Genomic DNA, 15,796 nt, shown 5'->3' on the forward strand with positions numbered 1-15,796 from the left:
AGGTTAGCAACAGCAGTGTGTAACTGGTTCAAACAGAATTAAGTCATATGAAACGAGTGTGTTTCATATGGTAACAAAATGTTTTTTATAAATTAGTGTATAGTTTTTGCAAGAGTGTTTCATTTTGCAAAGGGTCTGATGTCTTCTGCTAATCGGGTGTGTGGTTGTGCTAATTGTGTGTAGTTTGTAGTTTTTTGAAAAACTGGTCCATTTTTAAAATAGTGCTTAAGCTATCAAAAAAAAAACAACTGTATTATATATGCATTTGTTTTTATTAGTCATGCATTAATGTGTAACTTAATGTTTTTTTCAGATTTTTTTTTATTGCCTTTATCATAGATCAGCTGGAGAATGACAACCAGTCTGTCTAAAAATACAGCCAGATAACTACAGCTGAAAGATTGTGAACACCAGTTTCAAAAAGGTGACAAAACAGCGAGACCACACACTGACCAAATAAAATTTGAGCATTTTTATTAGATAAATGAAAAAAATGAAATGTGATTGTGAGGATATCAGTAATGGCTGTAATGCCATCAGTGAATTGTTGAGTATCATGCAGAATTAATCAAATGTCAGTCAAAACTAAACTGTCAGTGAATCAGAAGGCCAAAAACATCAGCAGTTGTTTGTTTAGTAGAACCAAGCCAAGCTGTTGGCTGGGCTTTACAGTCTTCTTATTGGAATTGTGTAATGCAAAGTAAATTATATTATTGAAATACTTGCATGGATGCAAGTTCTGCAAGACATCCTGTCTATTTAAATTGTTTTCTTTAATTAGTTTTAAATGTAACTGCTATGCTGTAGATTGATTTGAAAAAGAAAGTTGCTACAGATAATCAGAGTTAGCTTGAGAGAGTATCAGCAACGGTTGCTCTGGGCTCCAGCTTCAGTTTGATGGGATTCTTGGGTGTGGTAAATCCATCTCTTCCCAACTCCATTGGAATCTAGGAAAACAAGAAATGTGTCACAAATGAAGCTCAAATCCGATCTCATCCAATCACACGTAAAAAAAAAAAAAGACATTATCTTAAGACCACAAATACTGAAAATGTCTTCTCACATTTGTCTCCTTGCACGTGACAAAACTGAAGTTCTGAAGAATCTCCACTATGGCCAACCTCATCATCAAGAGAGCAAATCGCATGCCAATACAGTTCCTTGGCCCTGTTCCAAAGGGTAGGAAGGCATATGGATCGATGTTGTCTTTGTTCTCCTTGCTGAACCTGAAAAAAAGATTTTAAGTCGATTAGCCAAAAGACTACTATTGGATATAATCTGACTTTAGCCTGCCATTAATCCAGTAATGTACCTTTCAGGCTTGAAGGCCTCAGGCTCAGACCACAAAGCAGGGTCACGGTGGAGAGTGTAAACTGGTACCATTACAACAGTTCCTTTAGGGATGGTCACACCGTTAATTTCCACAGAAGACTTTGAGATCCTCTCTAATCGGTTACCAACGGGGTACAGTCTCATTGCCTCATTAATCACCATGTCCAGGTATTCCATCTGCATCACGGCTTCATAGGTTGGCCGAACCTGGAGTAAAAAGTATGTTTTAGTTGGTCACACATGATCAGTTGCTGATAATAACATAATTAATTACAGTTAAAGAAAATATATTATTGCAACCTTTTCTGGGAAGGTTTCATCAATCTCCTCTTGCAGGGTTTTTTGGATGTGAGGGTGGGTTGCCAGGGTGTAGGCTATAAATCCCAGTGTGGTGCTACTGGTTTCATAGCCAGCAAAGATGAATATCATGGCCTGAGACAGGATCTCATGATCAGTCAGTCCTGTAACACAAACACACCATAATTAAACCAGTATCACTGTCACGATAATATAGCTGGTACCCCAGCCCGTAACTTTGTGGTCTGGAAAGGCTCCTAATGCATAAGCTTGGGATTGGCCGTTCATTCCTTCATTCACTCAACATGAACCTTTCTAATGTCTAACTGGACGGTTATGGAGCTCAGAGGGTTGTCACTGGTCTTCGTCTCTCATTTTAAAACTGGAAAAAGATGGTATCTGTACTGGAAATGATGACAAAGCTCTGGAGCTTTTTAAAACAAGCTTGAATATTTTTTGTAAGGTTCTGGAACTTCAAGACACAGCATATCACGTCACGAATCCTCCTCGGTCCTCATAGTTTTGCACATACTGTAGGTCAAAAACATAGGCTACCTGATTATTTAACCTGATTCTTTGTTTGACTTCAACAGTTAGTTAGCTGCCGTTGCCCAACAAAGATATTCTCCTACTTCCTTGCAAAGTCACATTTTTACTTGTCGGTGATGACAGTAAGCAAAACATCACATAATACATGGATTATGAAAATATTTAACTTGAGAACAATGAAAAGCAATGGTTATTTCTTAGGGAACAAAGTGACCCTTGATATCCTGAAATTGACCCTTCAGCCATGACTACCCCGACTACAAAACCATGAACTTTAATTTCTCCATCTGGTTTCTTTCTTTACCTTTGTCAGGGCTTTTATCCTCTTTGTTCTTCTCTGACATCTGAGAGTCCACCATCAACTGCATGAAGTCCACTCGGTTCTGCAAGACAAAAACAAGTAGAAATCCCATTTAGATTTTCCAGTTTGTGTTCAAGGGAAATGTTATGAACACAAAATCTAAAAAAACAATTGGCCAACAACCAACATCAAATCCATTGTAGCTATACACCGTATATGTTACCTTGTGCTTATTCTTATTCCGGTCTGATTTGATCATCTTTAGAAAGTTGAAGAAGAAATTCAACACTTCAGCAGGAAAGAATGACAAACCCATTCTATCAAGAACTGGTGCCAAGAATGGAAACAGAACTGAAATGAAAACGAATCAAAAATATATTGTTAATTCATGGCTGAAGGGGACAAGATAGACGTTCTTCTCACACAGCACAATGTTTGACATACCCACAAGTACAAGTAAGGGATTCAATAAGTTGAACTTGACCATTCTCTTAATGTTTGCTACAAAAGGATCAGAGGGATGGTTGATGGAATCAACGTCCACACTGAAGGCAGTGCTGGTCACAACATCCATACTGTAAGGTCCAAATACTCTGAAAAAAAGTAATGTAGGAACAAGAAAAAAATTAAACCAACCAAATGTTTGTGATAAGAAATGTTCCTATGTATTGAACAGCACAACTAACAAAATCAACTGCCGGAACTGAATAATACTAAAGAAGAGTCTGTGCCCAAATCTCATCACAAACAAGGGCATTACTCACTCTTTAACTTCTATGACTTCATCCGCCTCTACTTTTATGTGAAGACTCTTGATCAGATTACTTGAGTGCTGCAACATTATTGTGTACATCTGCCCAAAGTAAATAACAAAAATATAAAATCAATAAATATTAACATTTTGGAACCATGGAAATATTTCTTATTTAAAATATGTTGAAGCTGCAGTGTGCTTTAACCTCTTTCAGGCGTCCGCTGGTGAATGACGGAGAGAGTACACTGCGAATCCTCTTCCACTTCTCATCTTCTACTATTGATACAGCGTCACGCAAGGGTCCATTTATGCCCAGATCCTAACACACACACACACACACACACACACACACACACACACACACACACACACACACACACACACACACACACAGCCTTGATTACATTATTTTCTCCGATTACAGTAGTGTTGAGGTATTAACTTGTGACATTGCTCCTACAGTGGATTGTTCTTACCCGTCTGTTGGTGAAGACAGAATAACACTCCTTAACCAAGATTGTTTTGATCATAGCTGTGTCCATTATAGCAAGTAAAGGCTGCCTGCCATCGTACAGTCTTGTAATCCAATAGCAGATATTGGGGCGAGTCAGTTACAGCCTTGGAGCATTGCATGAGAAACACATGGTATAATATCTTTTGCACACACACACTTACCCCCACACCTTTCCATATTTCTGATAGCATTCTGTGTCAAAATTGTGGATGCCCTAAGGAATAAAATAGGAGATGATTGGCAAAGGTATCAACGTGTCAGCTGAGATCACTGTAATAATTTAACAAATGTGTCTCACCTTTCTGTACTCCAAAAATGTCCCAATAAAGGGCAAAGGTCTGGGTCCAGGGATGCCTATTTTCTTAAAAAAGCCATATGGAGCATATCCATATCTGAGGATTAAAAGCAGAGACCAAATCCAAGTGTTATTAAGTCATGTCAATTTATCTACCCTCCTAATCTTTTGTGAAATTTCTCCAGACTTTATTGCTTTGCCTTTGAATAGATCTTCTATTTTACTGCCTATTATTTTTTTAGCATTAGTAAAGGGAAAATAATATACATTAATGTCCTTAACTCAACACTAAAGAATAGTAGTAAACCATATATTCAAAAACATTCAATCCTGCAAAGCATTATCAGAATGCCGTAAAAAATTATACAACTGCCAGCCCTTAAATTGGCAATTTAATGACACATTTTATAGCCCTTATGTGATTTAATGGTTCTACAAGTATCCACTTTATAGGTTGAGTCAAGTTGTGTTTCACATTCCCTTAAATGGTCACAGAAATACCCCTTAATGGGTGTATTCCTTCTCTAATAATCATAAGTTGGTACTCCAAACATAATTTGTAACTATTATATGACCCCCCCTAGGCTTCAGAGGTGGCTGATAAAAGTTAGCCGTTTCATCTGTTATATAGAAAGCAGCTGTCATCAGCTATAAAATCTGATTCACACTGAGTGCTGTATTTAGTATTTTGTTGTCCACTGTGTAATGGTTGATTGGAAGAGCTCATACACTTGTTTGCAAGTTGTGCCGTTTGAGGGCAAACTTTTCTTTTGTTGCATATTTTAAATGTTTTGGCACAGTTAGAGCCTTTTGCAAACAAAATGTGTCATTTTGACCATGAGTGCCACTGTTTCGGCCTGTGTGTTAACTGTTTTGAAAAATGTGGAGTTTGAGTTGACTGCTGTGTCAAAGCAATCAAGAATTACTGTAAAACAGTTTCTAATGTATGTATCCATAGGCTAGTTGTACTTCATCACATGTGGTCTCCCACATTGACACGGAGCTATTGAAAGCCGACGAATGTCAAACATTAAACTAACTTCACCCCGGTGTCGTGCCAAGGTACTTATCCCCGCCAGGATTTGTATCCCCTGGCCGCGGGAGCGCGCGTGCACTCGGAACGGAGCTTCGGTCCCCCTACAGGTTGTCTCATTGGAACTACAGCTGCAGCTAACAGTTACATAGTGGAAGACTCGACAGGGTTTTCCATAGTAAGGGTCTCATTTATCTACATAAATACGTGTATTTGTCTGTTACATTAAGGCGACGTGTGAATTGTTTAATGCGTCGTTTATTATTGACATGCTCCTATAGGCTTATCTATGTTAGTCATGCAGGTTAATGAATAATATTTTTTTCCTCGTCTTTGCTAACCCATCCCTCCCTGCCCTCTTAACATGATTTCTTTTTTAGTTTAATTTAATTTAATATGGCTTTTCAATTAACCGCTTTGTTCACCTGTCTGCCATATAAGTTACAGAGGGGATACACAAAATATCGGGACGTTTTTCACCTGATATTTTGTGTATCCCCTCCCCTAACATGCAAAGGGTCTGTCCTGCCATCATGTGTGTTATTTTCTGACTTTACCAGGTCACAATAAACAACCTGAGACAATATGGAGATGTCTGCTGTTTTCTAGCAATAGTTACATAGGGGATACACAAAATATCAGGCCTTTTTTCACCTGATATAATGTGTATCCCCTCCCCTAACATGCAAAGGGTCTGTCCTGCCATCATGTGTGCTATTTTCTGTGTCTACCAGGTCACAATAAACAACCTGAGACAATATGGAGATGTATGCTGTTTTAAAGCAAAAGTTAAAGAGGGGCTACACAAAACAGCAGACACCTCCATATTATCTCAAGTTATTTATTGTGACCTGGTAGACACAGAAAATAACACATATGATGACAGGACAGACCCTTTGCATGTTAGGGGAGGGGATACACAAAAAAACCGCCTGATATTTTGTGTATCCCCTATGTAAGTTTGGCTAGAAAAAAGCAGACATCTCCATATTATCTCAGGTTGTTTATTGTGACCTGGTAAAGTATCCCCTCTGTAACTTATATGGCAGACAGGTGAACAAAGCGGTTAATTGAAAAGTCATAGTAAACTAAATTAAACTAAAAAAGAAATCACGTTAGAGGGCAGGGAGGGATGGGTTAGCAAAGACAAGGAAAAAAATATTATTCATTAACCTGCATGACTAACATAGATAAGCCTATAGGAGCATGTCAATATGGAACTTTGGAAAACACTGTCGATTAATCCACAATAATAAACGACGCATTAAACAATTCACACGTCGCCTTAATGTAACAGACAAATACACGTATTTATGTAGATAAATGAGACCCTTACTATGGAAAACCCTGTCGAGTCTTCCACTATGTAACTGTTAGCTGCAGCTGTAGTTCCAATGAGACAACCAGTAGGGGGACCGAAGCTCCGCTCCGAGTGCACGCGCGCTCCCGCTGTTGTACATAACAACATAGACAGTATATAAGAACATAACAAGCGCCAGTTCCCACACTGCACAGCAACTCGCGATTTCAGACTTCACTTCACATTAAAACAAAACAAGTTTAAAAAAATAAATAAAAAAAACTCACACAGCCAGAAGTAACTTTCACAAAATTAGTTGAAACAATGAAATGAATGTTTCGGCTTTTGTGTGGAATTTTTTCGTTTTGTTTTGAAACATGTTAACATGTTAAAAGTCTGAGATAAACAACACTACATACTTACACTGCGATTAGAGTGATGACAAGTACTATTAAAGTCCAAGTCTCTATGGAAAACTCCGGGGAAAAGCCCATCTTTGCTCCTGTGTACTATGTCGACTGGAGTCGGTCACTTCCACGACCGCACCCTTACAGCAAAGATCCGCACAGGGGCGGTCCTACAGTTGGAAAACTAGTTAAGTCAAGTTTACAAGTATGAAGTTACACAACATCATAGCGATCTCGACCATTTTTAACCTTATTTTTTCTGTTCCCGGAAGGCATTTGGTTACACAAGACATAGACTAGGCTACTACATACACACACATCATCAGCCCTGAACTTTGAATATGCCTAACCATTCGCCTAACTAACTATGATGCTTGTTTCCTTTTCATCAGGAGTTGAAATGACCAATAGCAGCTGGGTGGACATCTAGCATATACAATTAAGAGAATGTCATAAAACTCTTTTTTCTCATTTTATTAAGTGTATAAATAATAACAAGCCTTGTTATTGCTGTGTGCAAGATCAATCTTTCTCCTTATCACGCTATAAAGGTATATGAGCAAGCTCAGCAGAGACTTTGAAGATGGAGCTGTGTCCAAAATGAAACATTATACATTATATAAAACAAGTTTTATTTAGGTTTTTTCTTCAGAGGGGTAACTCAGTGAATAACGGCAAACGGGCTGTTGCCCGGGCAACATTAGCCTGCACCTGTGCACGTCCCTGCTTTGTCAAGAAGGGAGAGAGGCAGAAAGTTACTTCCCATTGCCAGTTTGAAAATAGACTAATGTGGGCCTAACAGAAAGATATATAAAAACTCTGGAAATGTTACAAACTTATCTACATTCTTCACATGGATGTCCAATATAGAAATCTTGAAAATATTTACTCAATTGTTAATATAGACTGAAACAAGCTCCTCTTTAAGACAAGAGGTGACTTCCATCGCAGGAAAGATAAAGCCTAGAATAAAATACCTTGATATATGATATTGTTGTATGTTAATCGGAGGAGCACAAATAGGTTTTGACCGCAACGCTCATGTGGATGTATAAACGTTTGTTTGTGGAGCTTAATGGATACATGGATTCTTGCACGTTTATTTGAAGACCATTGTGATGAGCAATAAATGTCCATAAAACACAACGAGGACCAGGACAGTAGGCTAGGGAGCAGTGTAAGGTTGAAGAGAGTGCATCAGCTAGTTTACTAGCCATAGACTGTTTTAAATCCGTATAGCAGCCCCTCAAGATGTGTGTCCATTGTCAGTGTTGTAGGAGGGTGTAGACTGTTTTCTTTGCTTGTCAGTGGTCAGTGAAGAACAATTGGTGGCAAGCCCACTAGCGTTCAATGCTGGGAAGCGGGCCGATCCTATCAGTGAAAACAACACGCATATGGACACGTACTATCAGTGGCTTTAAGTTTTAGGGCCCTATCTTGCACTCGGCGCCGCGCAAAGCCCGTCGCAAGTGTCTTTGCTATTTTAAGACCGTCCAGCGCCCACGTCATTTAAATAGCAAATGCACCTGCGTCTTAGAGGGAGATGTGTTCAGGTGAATTCTTGGCATATTGCTATCTTGAGGAAGCAGAAAGTGATTGCGCCATTGAACAACAAAAACCTGGTCTAAAGTCAATAGCGCGGCATTTCATTGTTATTTTAAGTGCATTAGCAAAATGCGCCTACGCTTATGCACAGCATAAAATTTGCTTTCACATCCTTTTGCGTAAAATAACCAGCCTTTTACTGGATCCAGGCATACTCTAGAATAGGTTCAACAAGTACAGACTATTTTTACATAGTCGGTGGGTCCCCTAACTCTTCCTGTCAACCACAAAATCCATCTCATTTACTAAGTATACATTTTGTTTCCTTGATTACAAAAAAAAAATGAATAAAACAAAATAAGAAAAACAACTCCATCAAGAAGTCACGAAAAGACAGCCACACCTGTCAGTTGGTAGAAAAAAAAAATATTCCATTGTGATGTGAGGAAGCTGCCTTTGGCTGTGACTGTGTCAGCAGAGAATAAACAGAGTTGTTTTTCTCATTTCTTCTTTTGTATTTCTGTGATCCCATTGGAATGTATCAATGTCAACATGCTGCATGTGTTTGTGTGTATGTGCACACAATTTTGCAAATGCCTGTCTGTCTGCCTGCAGCACTACACCAAACAACTTGCAATAGCACTGTTGTTCTCTGTTTGGCTCAGATCAATCTTGTAAAGTTGAGTTACCAAGTATCAGTGAGAGAAGCCATGAGAGACAGATGAGGTATTGAAGGGAAGCCATGAGATACAGAGGAAAAAGCTGCTGATGAGGTCTGAACACAAAGCAGGGAGAAGATGAAGAAGAATGCACAAATATCAAACAGACTGCTGATTCCTATACAATACCTCTAGAGTCCAAAGCTAACATTTCTGACAGTTATTTTAAGTTGCTCCTGGGTACTTTGCCAGACGATATTAAATTACATTCCTTAATGCAGTTCAACATTCTGTATGAGTCGAAAATTGAGTCATTAGATTGTAGTTACATAGTTTTGGATGCTATTCCGAGGAGAGGGGGAATTAAGAGGTGTGTAATAGCAGCTGGGTGGACAGTGTGTCCTCCAGATGTTGTCTGGGAAATGTTAATTTACCTGCTAATGGAGTCTGGGCTCCTCCTGTCAGCTCTGAGCCTCAGAGAGTCTGTGACATTGGAAGAGACACCTGCCTATCTGACCAATCCCCCCCCAAGTCAATTGCACCCCTGTGCGGTTGGCTATTGCCACCCTGGCTTGCCTTGGCGGACGGCCACGTGAAGGTCACCTTCTTCAACTATTGAGTGTGTGCATGTGTGTGGGTAAATATCGCTCTTTCTAACTGCCACACATGTGTAAGCAGTACATGGTAAGTCGTGCTGGGGAGAGGTGGGAATGTCTGGCTTAGAGGCAAAGAGAGAAGCCATACAGTCTGTACTTGAAACAGAAAACATTTTGCTATGATTGCTTTTGACTGACATATTCAGACATATTATATTACAGACATATTCTGTCCACATAAGACATAAGGCTTGGGTGTACATACCAGCAGAGGGCAGCACAAGGTAACTTGTGTGATGGTCACACCAGACAGTATGGAGTTGCTGGAAGTTACTGTAAGATGTAAATGGACACTTTTCTTTCATAGATAATCTTTTCCTGCTTTTTAAAAGGTCATATAATATGGTGTCTTTAACTGCTCTATCACAATTTGCTCTGATGAAGTGAAGAGACACACTTTCTAATCAGTGGTCAGCTCATTGCTAGGTACCACTGTCGCTTTCTCTGCTGCACATTTTGCCAATTAGTTTTAATCCTCTGAGCATCAGTCTTGGCCCACAACCCCTACAGTACCAGTGTCTCAAAGAAGGCGCGACATTGTCAGTGAAGTTACAGAAGGGTGGGGTAAATTTGGGGGGTGGGGGGGGGGGTCATACAGGACAGTTAATAGCATTCAGGCTGGTGCAATATGTCTCTGTGCAGCAGCAGGTACAGGGACCTCCCCACCCCAGAGAGCTGAGGAACATTGTGACTGTGTTCCAACTGAGCTACTGCAAAGTCACATACTTGCATCATTGTGACGGCACACCGCAGAGTTTGGACCTTCTGTCTCTTTATATTTCACATATCATGTGTGACGGAAAAATGTAGGTGCGGTTTTTTTTTCTCTGTTAGAGGGAGAGGGGAAAACAGCAGGAAGCAAGGGAAGGAGAAGGGTAGAGAGAGAAATCCAGAATCTGTATGATATCTGTAATGATAGAGACACTGATGCAAGCTTCTGAGTGTGTGTGTGTGTAATGTTTACTTGTTCGATGGCAACTCTGGTGTCCAATTTATCCCATTAATTTCGACAGGAAATCATGTCCACTGTCTGGCGGCCACTTTCGATGAGTTATGGCTGCTCATCCGAGCGCACTGCTGTGATGAAAGGCAACTTTGCTGGAAACAGAAACAAGAGAGCACATATAAAGACACACACACACACACACACACACACACACACACACACACACACACACACACACACACACACTTAGTGGCTTTTAATCATTCCTAAATTGCCCGTTGTTTCCTCTCTCACAGCAGCACTTGATTACACACCGGTACACTACATGAAACAAGATCCTACCCCAGTCAGGCACTAGGAGTAGCCCAGCCCAGAGTTTTGTGAGTGTAAAAGCTAGTATGCTTAAGAGTCCATTATATTGTTTGTAGTCTGACACAAGGAGTTGGAGGGAAGTGCAGAGTGAGCTGGGAGGGTAGAGGAACCCTAATAGATCTCTACTGTAAAGAGCAAGACCGTGAAGACCAAGACTCCATCACTGCCATCAGTGGCGTGCGCCGAATCTCTGAATCCACTAAATCCACTTGCTCCACATTCAGCTGCCTTTCCAAGGATGTCTGAGAGGTATAGAGCCAGTTTCTTGGGATTCTAAATCCCAGCTCTATGTAGTGCCAAGCAGTTGTTTGAAACCGCCTGAGGGTAGAAAGCATTTAGTCAGAACTGTTTCATTGTCTTACTGCTACCATTAATTCTACAAATGCACAACTTTAATTTGATCACTTCCACAGTGTAGCAGGATTTGCTGCCACTGTGGGTTAACTTTAGCACAGATCCCAGCCCAGACAGACAATTTACAGGCAACGGTGTTTATTTCTTGACTGCTCACACTTTTCAACAAAACTTTATAACTATCAACCTTGCACCTCACACAGCCCGTTGCTCACAACGGTGGTGTGTGGCAAACATCTGAAGGTCCAGCACGCTACTGCATATAAAGGGAGAGTTTAATAGTACAACAACAAAGGGCTGAGACAATTAACTCACCTGGCACTGCTCTCCTGATCTATCCTCACACCTCTCTCCACTGCAGCTGATCGCAGACCACGCCCACCTCCACACACAGTTATGTAGGTAAAAGAAAACAATCCTAAAACAGCACATGGTATGGATACATTAATCATGAATAGAACCAACTTTCAAACAGTGCATGATGTTGGAATCTAAGCCAACCTTAACTTGAACCTTGTTTGCAGTATTTGCACTGCCCTAAATCAGTAAACGTGAACCAACATGTGAATCAACCTTATATATTCAGCTTAAAATAGCACTTACAATCTGTCCGTGGAGTCTGTTCAGTTCAGAATTAAGTACTTATGTGCCCTGTTTAGCAAAAACAACATATGTATTTTGGCTGAAGTAGCAGCTGGATACACCCAGGGCTTTTTAGGGTCATATTTGCAGATTGCTCTTTAATACTTAAGGGCATTTTGGAACATGTGAAAGCTGCTTGGAGATGAGACTTTGTAATCTCTCAATCCATTTTTTGGTTATTCTAAAAGGGTTTATAGTTTTTCTTGTTTTTGCCTGCAGTTCAGGATGTGTGACCACTGCCAGACTACACATAGTGCGTTTCACTATCTTTGTGGGGACCCGTCATTGACATAATGCATTCCCTAGCCCCTTACCCTAACCTTAACCATCACAACTAAATGCCTAACCTTAACCCTTACCCTAACCCTAACCATAACCTAATTCTAACCCTAATCCTACAAAGTCTTAACCCTCAAACAGCCCTTTAAAGTTGTGGGGTCCAGCATTTTGGCCCCACAAAGCTGTCCAGACCCCACAAGTATACTGTATTCCTGTACACACACACACACACACACACACACACACACACACACACACACACACACACACACACACACACACACACACACACACAGAAACACACACAGAAACACACACACACACACACACACACACACACACACACACACACACACACACACACACACACACCTACTAAAAACACTACAGACACTAAAATCCCAATTAGGCGCAGATGCACACAATAAATGCATGTCATACTCCAATATCTTAAATACATTTCATATAACGATCTGCAAATGAGGGCAATATTTACACAACCAATATTTAAACTGTGCCTACGTTACTTTTGCTGAACAGCAGCAACTGTAGTCTCAAGTGGTTATTAGAAGATAGAAGGTACAATGAGTTTGCCCTAATTTCCTAAGAGTTGCTTAATCTTGTTTACCTTTGACATGCTAAAGTGTGGTGTAACAGGAGTGAATTTTGAAAAAGAGATATAAATCAGAGAACATTCTCATTACAGTAATGTCAGTTACACAGCATCTATCTAATGTTTGCCAGCATTAGCTGCCATACGCTACTGGTCATGATAAATGATCTACAAGTTGAAGCAGCTGATGGGATTACATTTCACTGGAATTGTACCTATGATTTCATTTGACAAACACTAAAATTGATACACCAGACCAAGTAAGGTTGTAGTGACTAAAATCCATGATCAACTGTTTTACTGCTTATGAATTCAACTTTTCACTTTCACAGAGGAAGTTATTTCTCCTTATGAAAGTAATTTAGTGTTGAGTTACGTAATGCTAGCAATGCACAGTGACTGTTTTCTAATTTTATTTTTTTTTACTTTTTAACTTGGCTCAATGTTGGCCTTGGGGGAGATATTTCGAAATGTCAGCCCATGTGACCATATTCTTGGAGATTATCTGAAAGGATACCGCTGGCATCCTTTTCCATAATGAAGGAATAGGTTTTGGATGGCACAGAGGAATATGCATCATTGTGGTGTGAAAGTAAAGTAAAGATAGTCATACGTTTTATCATTTATTCTCTCCTTGCTTTACTCTGTGTTACTACAAGGATAGACATTGTGATGTCAGTGAGGGGCTCACTTTAAATGAAACCAGATTTTTATAGACACTGTCCTCCCCCGAAAAATGCTCCAATAAGTTGTTTGTTTAAGCAGCCGTTATGACTTTTCCGACTAATGGTATGTTTTTTCTCCTTGTAATTACAAAAAAATGTCGCTTTAACCTTTCAGTGTTTTGTGCTTTGTTTGATGTGTGTTGTGTTTTGCAGACACATTTCCACAAACGTTTGTAGGTTAATGTGATTTATTGGTAATATATATCCTTTAACCCTTGTTGTCTTACTGCCGACCATGCAACATGTTCTTGTCCTCCCGGGTCAAAATTGAAAATGACCTCTATTTTGACATTTTTAATGCTTTTTTCAATGTTTTTTTAGCTTTCTTTTACTACCACTAGCAGACGTGTAACTATTGGTAAGCAGGGTAAGCGGTGCTTACGGGCCCGGACCAATCAGGGGCCCGCGTGACTGGAAGATATTGATTGACAGCCGGGGCCCCCTATCGCATTTGGCCACTGACCAAGCGGGAGTGAGAACGAGTCAAATTCATTTCCTTGTTTCAGAGACCGTTCTCTTCACGTGTGTGACTCGAACATCTCACATTTACCAACAAAACGTACAACCAAAGAATTTCTAATAAGGGAAGAAGTTCCACTCTCGTTACTTCCGGCTTCTGAACTGGTTGCAGTTCCACTAGAGTTCCATATAGGGGGCGCTCACAGGCCAGTGCAGAATGAATGGGACTCTATGGAGCTATACCCCTAAAAATCCACTTTTCTCAGGATATAATTTTTTGTCTAGTAATTTGAATGTTGCATTCGAAAGGGGGGGCTAAGAGAATACACACTGCTGGGTGTTAGATTTGTTTTGTCCTAAAAAGCCTTTTAAAATGTCAATGACGTCATACACATATACGGCCAGAGATACTGCTTTACGGCTCTGAGTCTCTTCCTTTGTTCTCTCGAAGCATCGACAACACGGCTCTCCCTGTTAATACACATGCTAGAAAGAGGTTTGCTAATGTTTTAAAGACCACGCCGAAATATTCACTCTGACATTCTGGTTCGTCAAGCGGGATCTCCGATCGTAACCAGTCTTTCACTGACCAATCAGCATTCATTAGCAGAATGCTAGCGTGTTATGGGCAACAACGACTCAACCTGTAAGAAATCCAAAGGACACAAGTACTCGTTCAACTTTTGACCTATAATCCATGTTGAACTTGCAAAAACTACAATCAAATCTGAGATTTCTCAACGACAATCAGGCGAAAGAGACAAATTTAGCCGTCTAGCTCCATAGAGTCCCATTCATTTAGCACTGGACCGCGATCACCCCCAGTGGAACTCTGGTGGAACTGCAACCAAATTTGGTACAATTGGGCTGAATAGGGAGTGGAACGGCTTTCTGTATAAATGTGTGTCCCAGGCCAGGATAGGAAATTAACTAACAATGTAAAGATCAACAAGCCACTGACACATATGTTCAAATTTTTTTCATTCAATAAATTATTACTTTTTGTCTTAAATCCACCAGCCATTTAGGAAATCTCAGCCCATAGTAATTAATTAATAGTAATAATTATTATTCTCCCCAAACAAGTTTCCTTTTTTTTTTTTTTTTTAAAGAACTATACAAAAAACTTTTTTTGCAACTTTCACTGTCTTCTGCAACTTCATTGCAACAAACATACAAAAGACATTGCAACTTTTATCGCAAAATCAGGCATTTTGGGCCGCAACAATCTAAAAAAAAGGCCACGAAATCCTGGAGGGACAGCCCTTATGTGTTTTTTCATGTGTTATGGTGCGCATTCACTAGTGTTTTTTTGTTGTTGTTGTTGTGGTGCGCGTAGGCTACTCCTGATTTTGTCAGTCATCTCATCTCTTATATGCTGTGTCTCTATGATCCTATCCTGTCCTATTGATGGTAGCCTACTCGTGGACATTGCGCCGTCATCACGTGCTGTAGTAGGGGGGCCCACCTTGATAATCCTGCTTACGGGCCCGGTGTTGGCTCGTTACGCCACTGACCACTAGTATATACACCACTAACACCAACTTATTGCCACTAGTTTTACACAGATTTTTTAATTCATGGTCAATAAACCTCATTTATATGAAATTATGCAAATTTTTTTGTTAAAGGAAATTATGAATTATTTTGAATAGTTAATATCAGAGGAACATATGTTGATGGATAATCACAGACCGTCAAAGTTGAGTCACTGTTTTGAAACTTAAAACAAAAAAAATCTCAAATGCTACAAAATTGAATAAA

At 39.9% G+C, this 15,796-nt stretch overlaps 1 protein-coding gene across 1 annotated transcript; it reads right to left on the minus strand.

Moving 5' to 3' along the window:
- Positions 1–457: 457 nt before the first annotated feature.
- LOC144520979 (cytochrome P450 3A27-like) lies at positions 458–6,947 on the minus strand. The gene is made up of 13 exons (XM_078255119.1): positions 6,799–6,947; positions 4,046–4,139; positions 3,909–3,961; positions 3,710–3,809; positions 3,439–3,552; positions 3,244–3,332; positions 2,924–3,072; positions 2,703–2,830; positions 2,483–2,561; positions 1,633–1,793; positions 1,313–1,539; positions 1,064–1,226; positions 458–947 (listed from the first exon to the last, which is right to left on the minus strand). The coding sequence occupies exons 1-13, from the start codon at positions 6,867–6,869 to the stop codon at positions 846–848; spliced, it is 1,530 nt and encodes a 509-aa protein (XP_078111245.1). The 5' UTR covers positions 6,870–6,947; the 3' UTR covers positions 458–845.
- Between the last annotated feature and the right edge of the window lie 8,849 nt (positions 6,948–15,796).

The sequence above is a fragment of the Sander vitreus genome, chromosome 7, assembly GCF_031162955.1.
Source record: "Sander vitreus isolate 19-12246 chromosome 7, sanVit1, whole genome shotgun sequence".
NCBI classification, from domain to species: domain Eukaryota; kingdom Metazoa; phylum Chordata; class Actinopteri; order Perciformes; family Percidae; genus Sander; species Sander vitreus.

Coding starts and splice junctions, on each gene's coding strand:
- LOC144520979 (XM_078255119.1), bottom strand. CDS start 6,869: ATGGGCTTTTCCCCGGAGTTTTCCATAGAGACTTGGACTTTAATAGTA. Junction 3,962..4,045: donor CATTTTTGGAGTACAGAAAG/GTGAGACACATT, acceptor TTTATTCCTTAG/GGCATCCACAATTTTGACAC. Junction 948..1,063: donor TCACGTGCAAGGAGACAAAT/GTGAGAAGACAT, acceptor TTGTTTTCCTAG/ATTCCAATGGAGTTGGGAAG.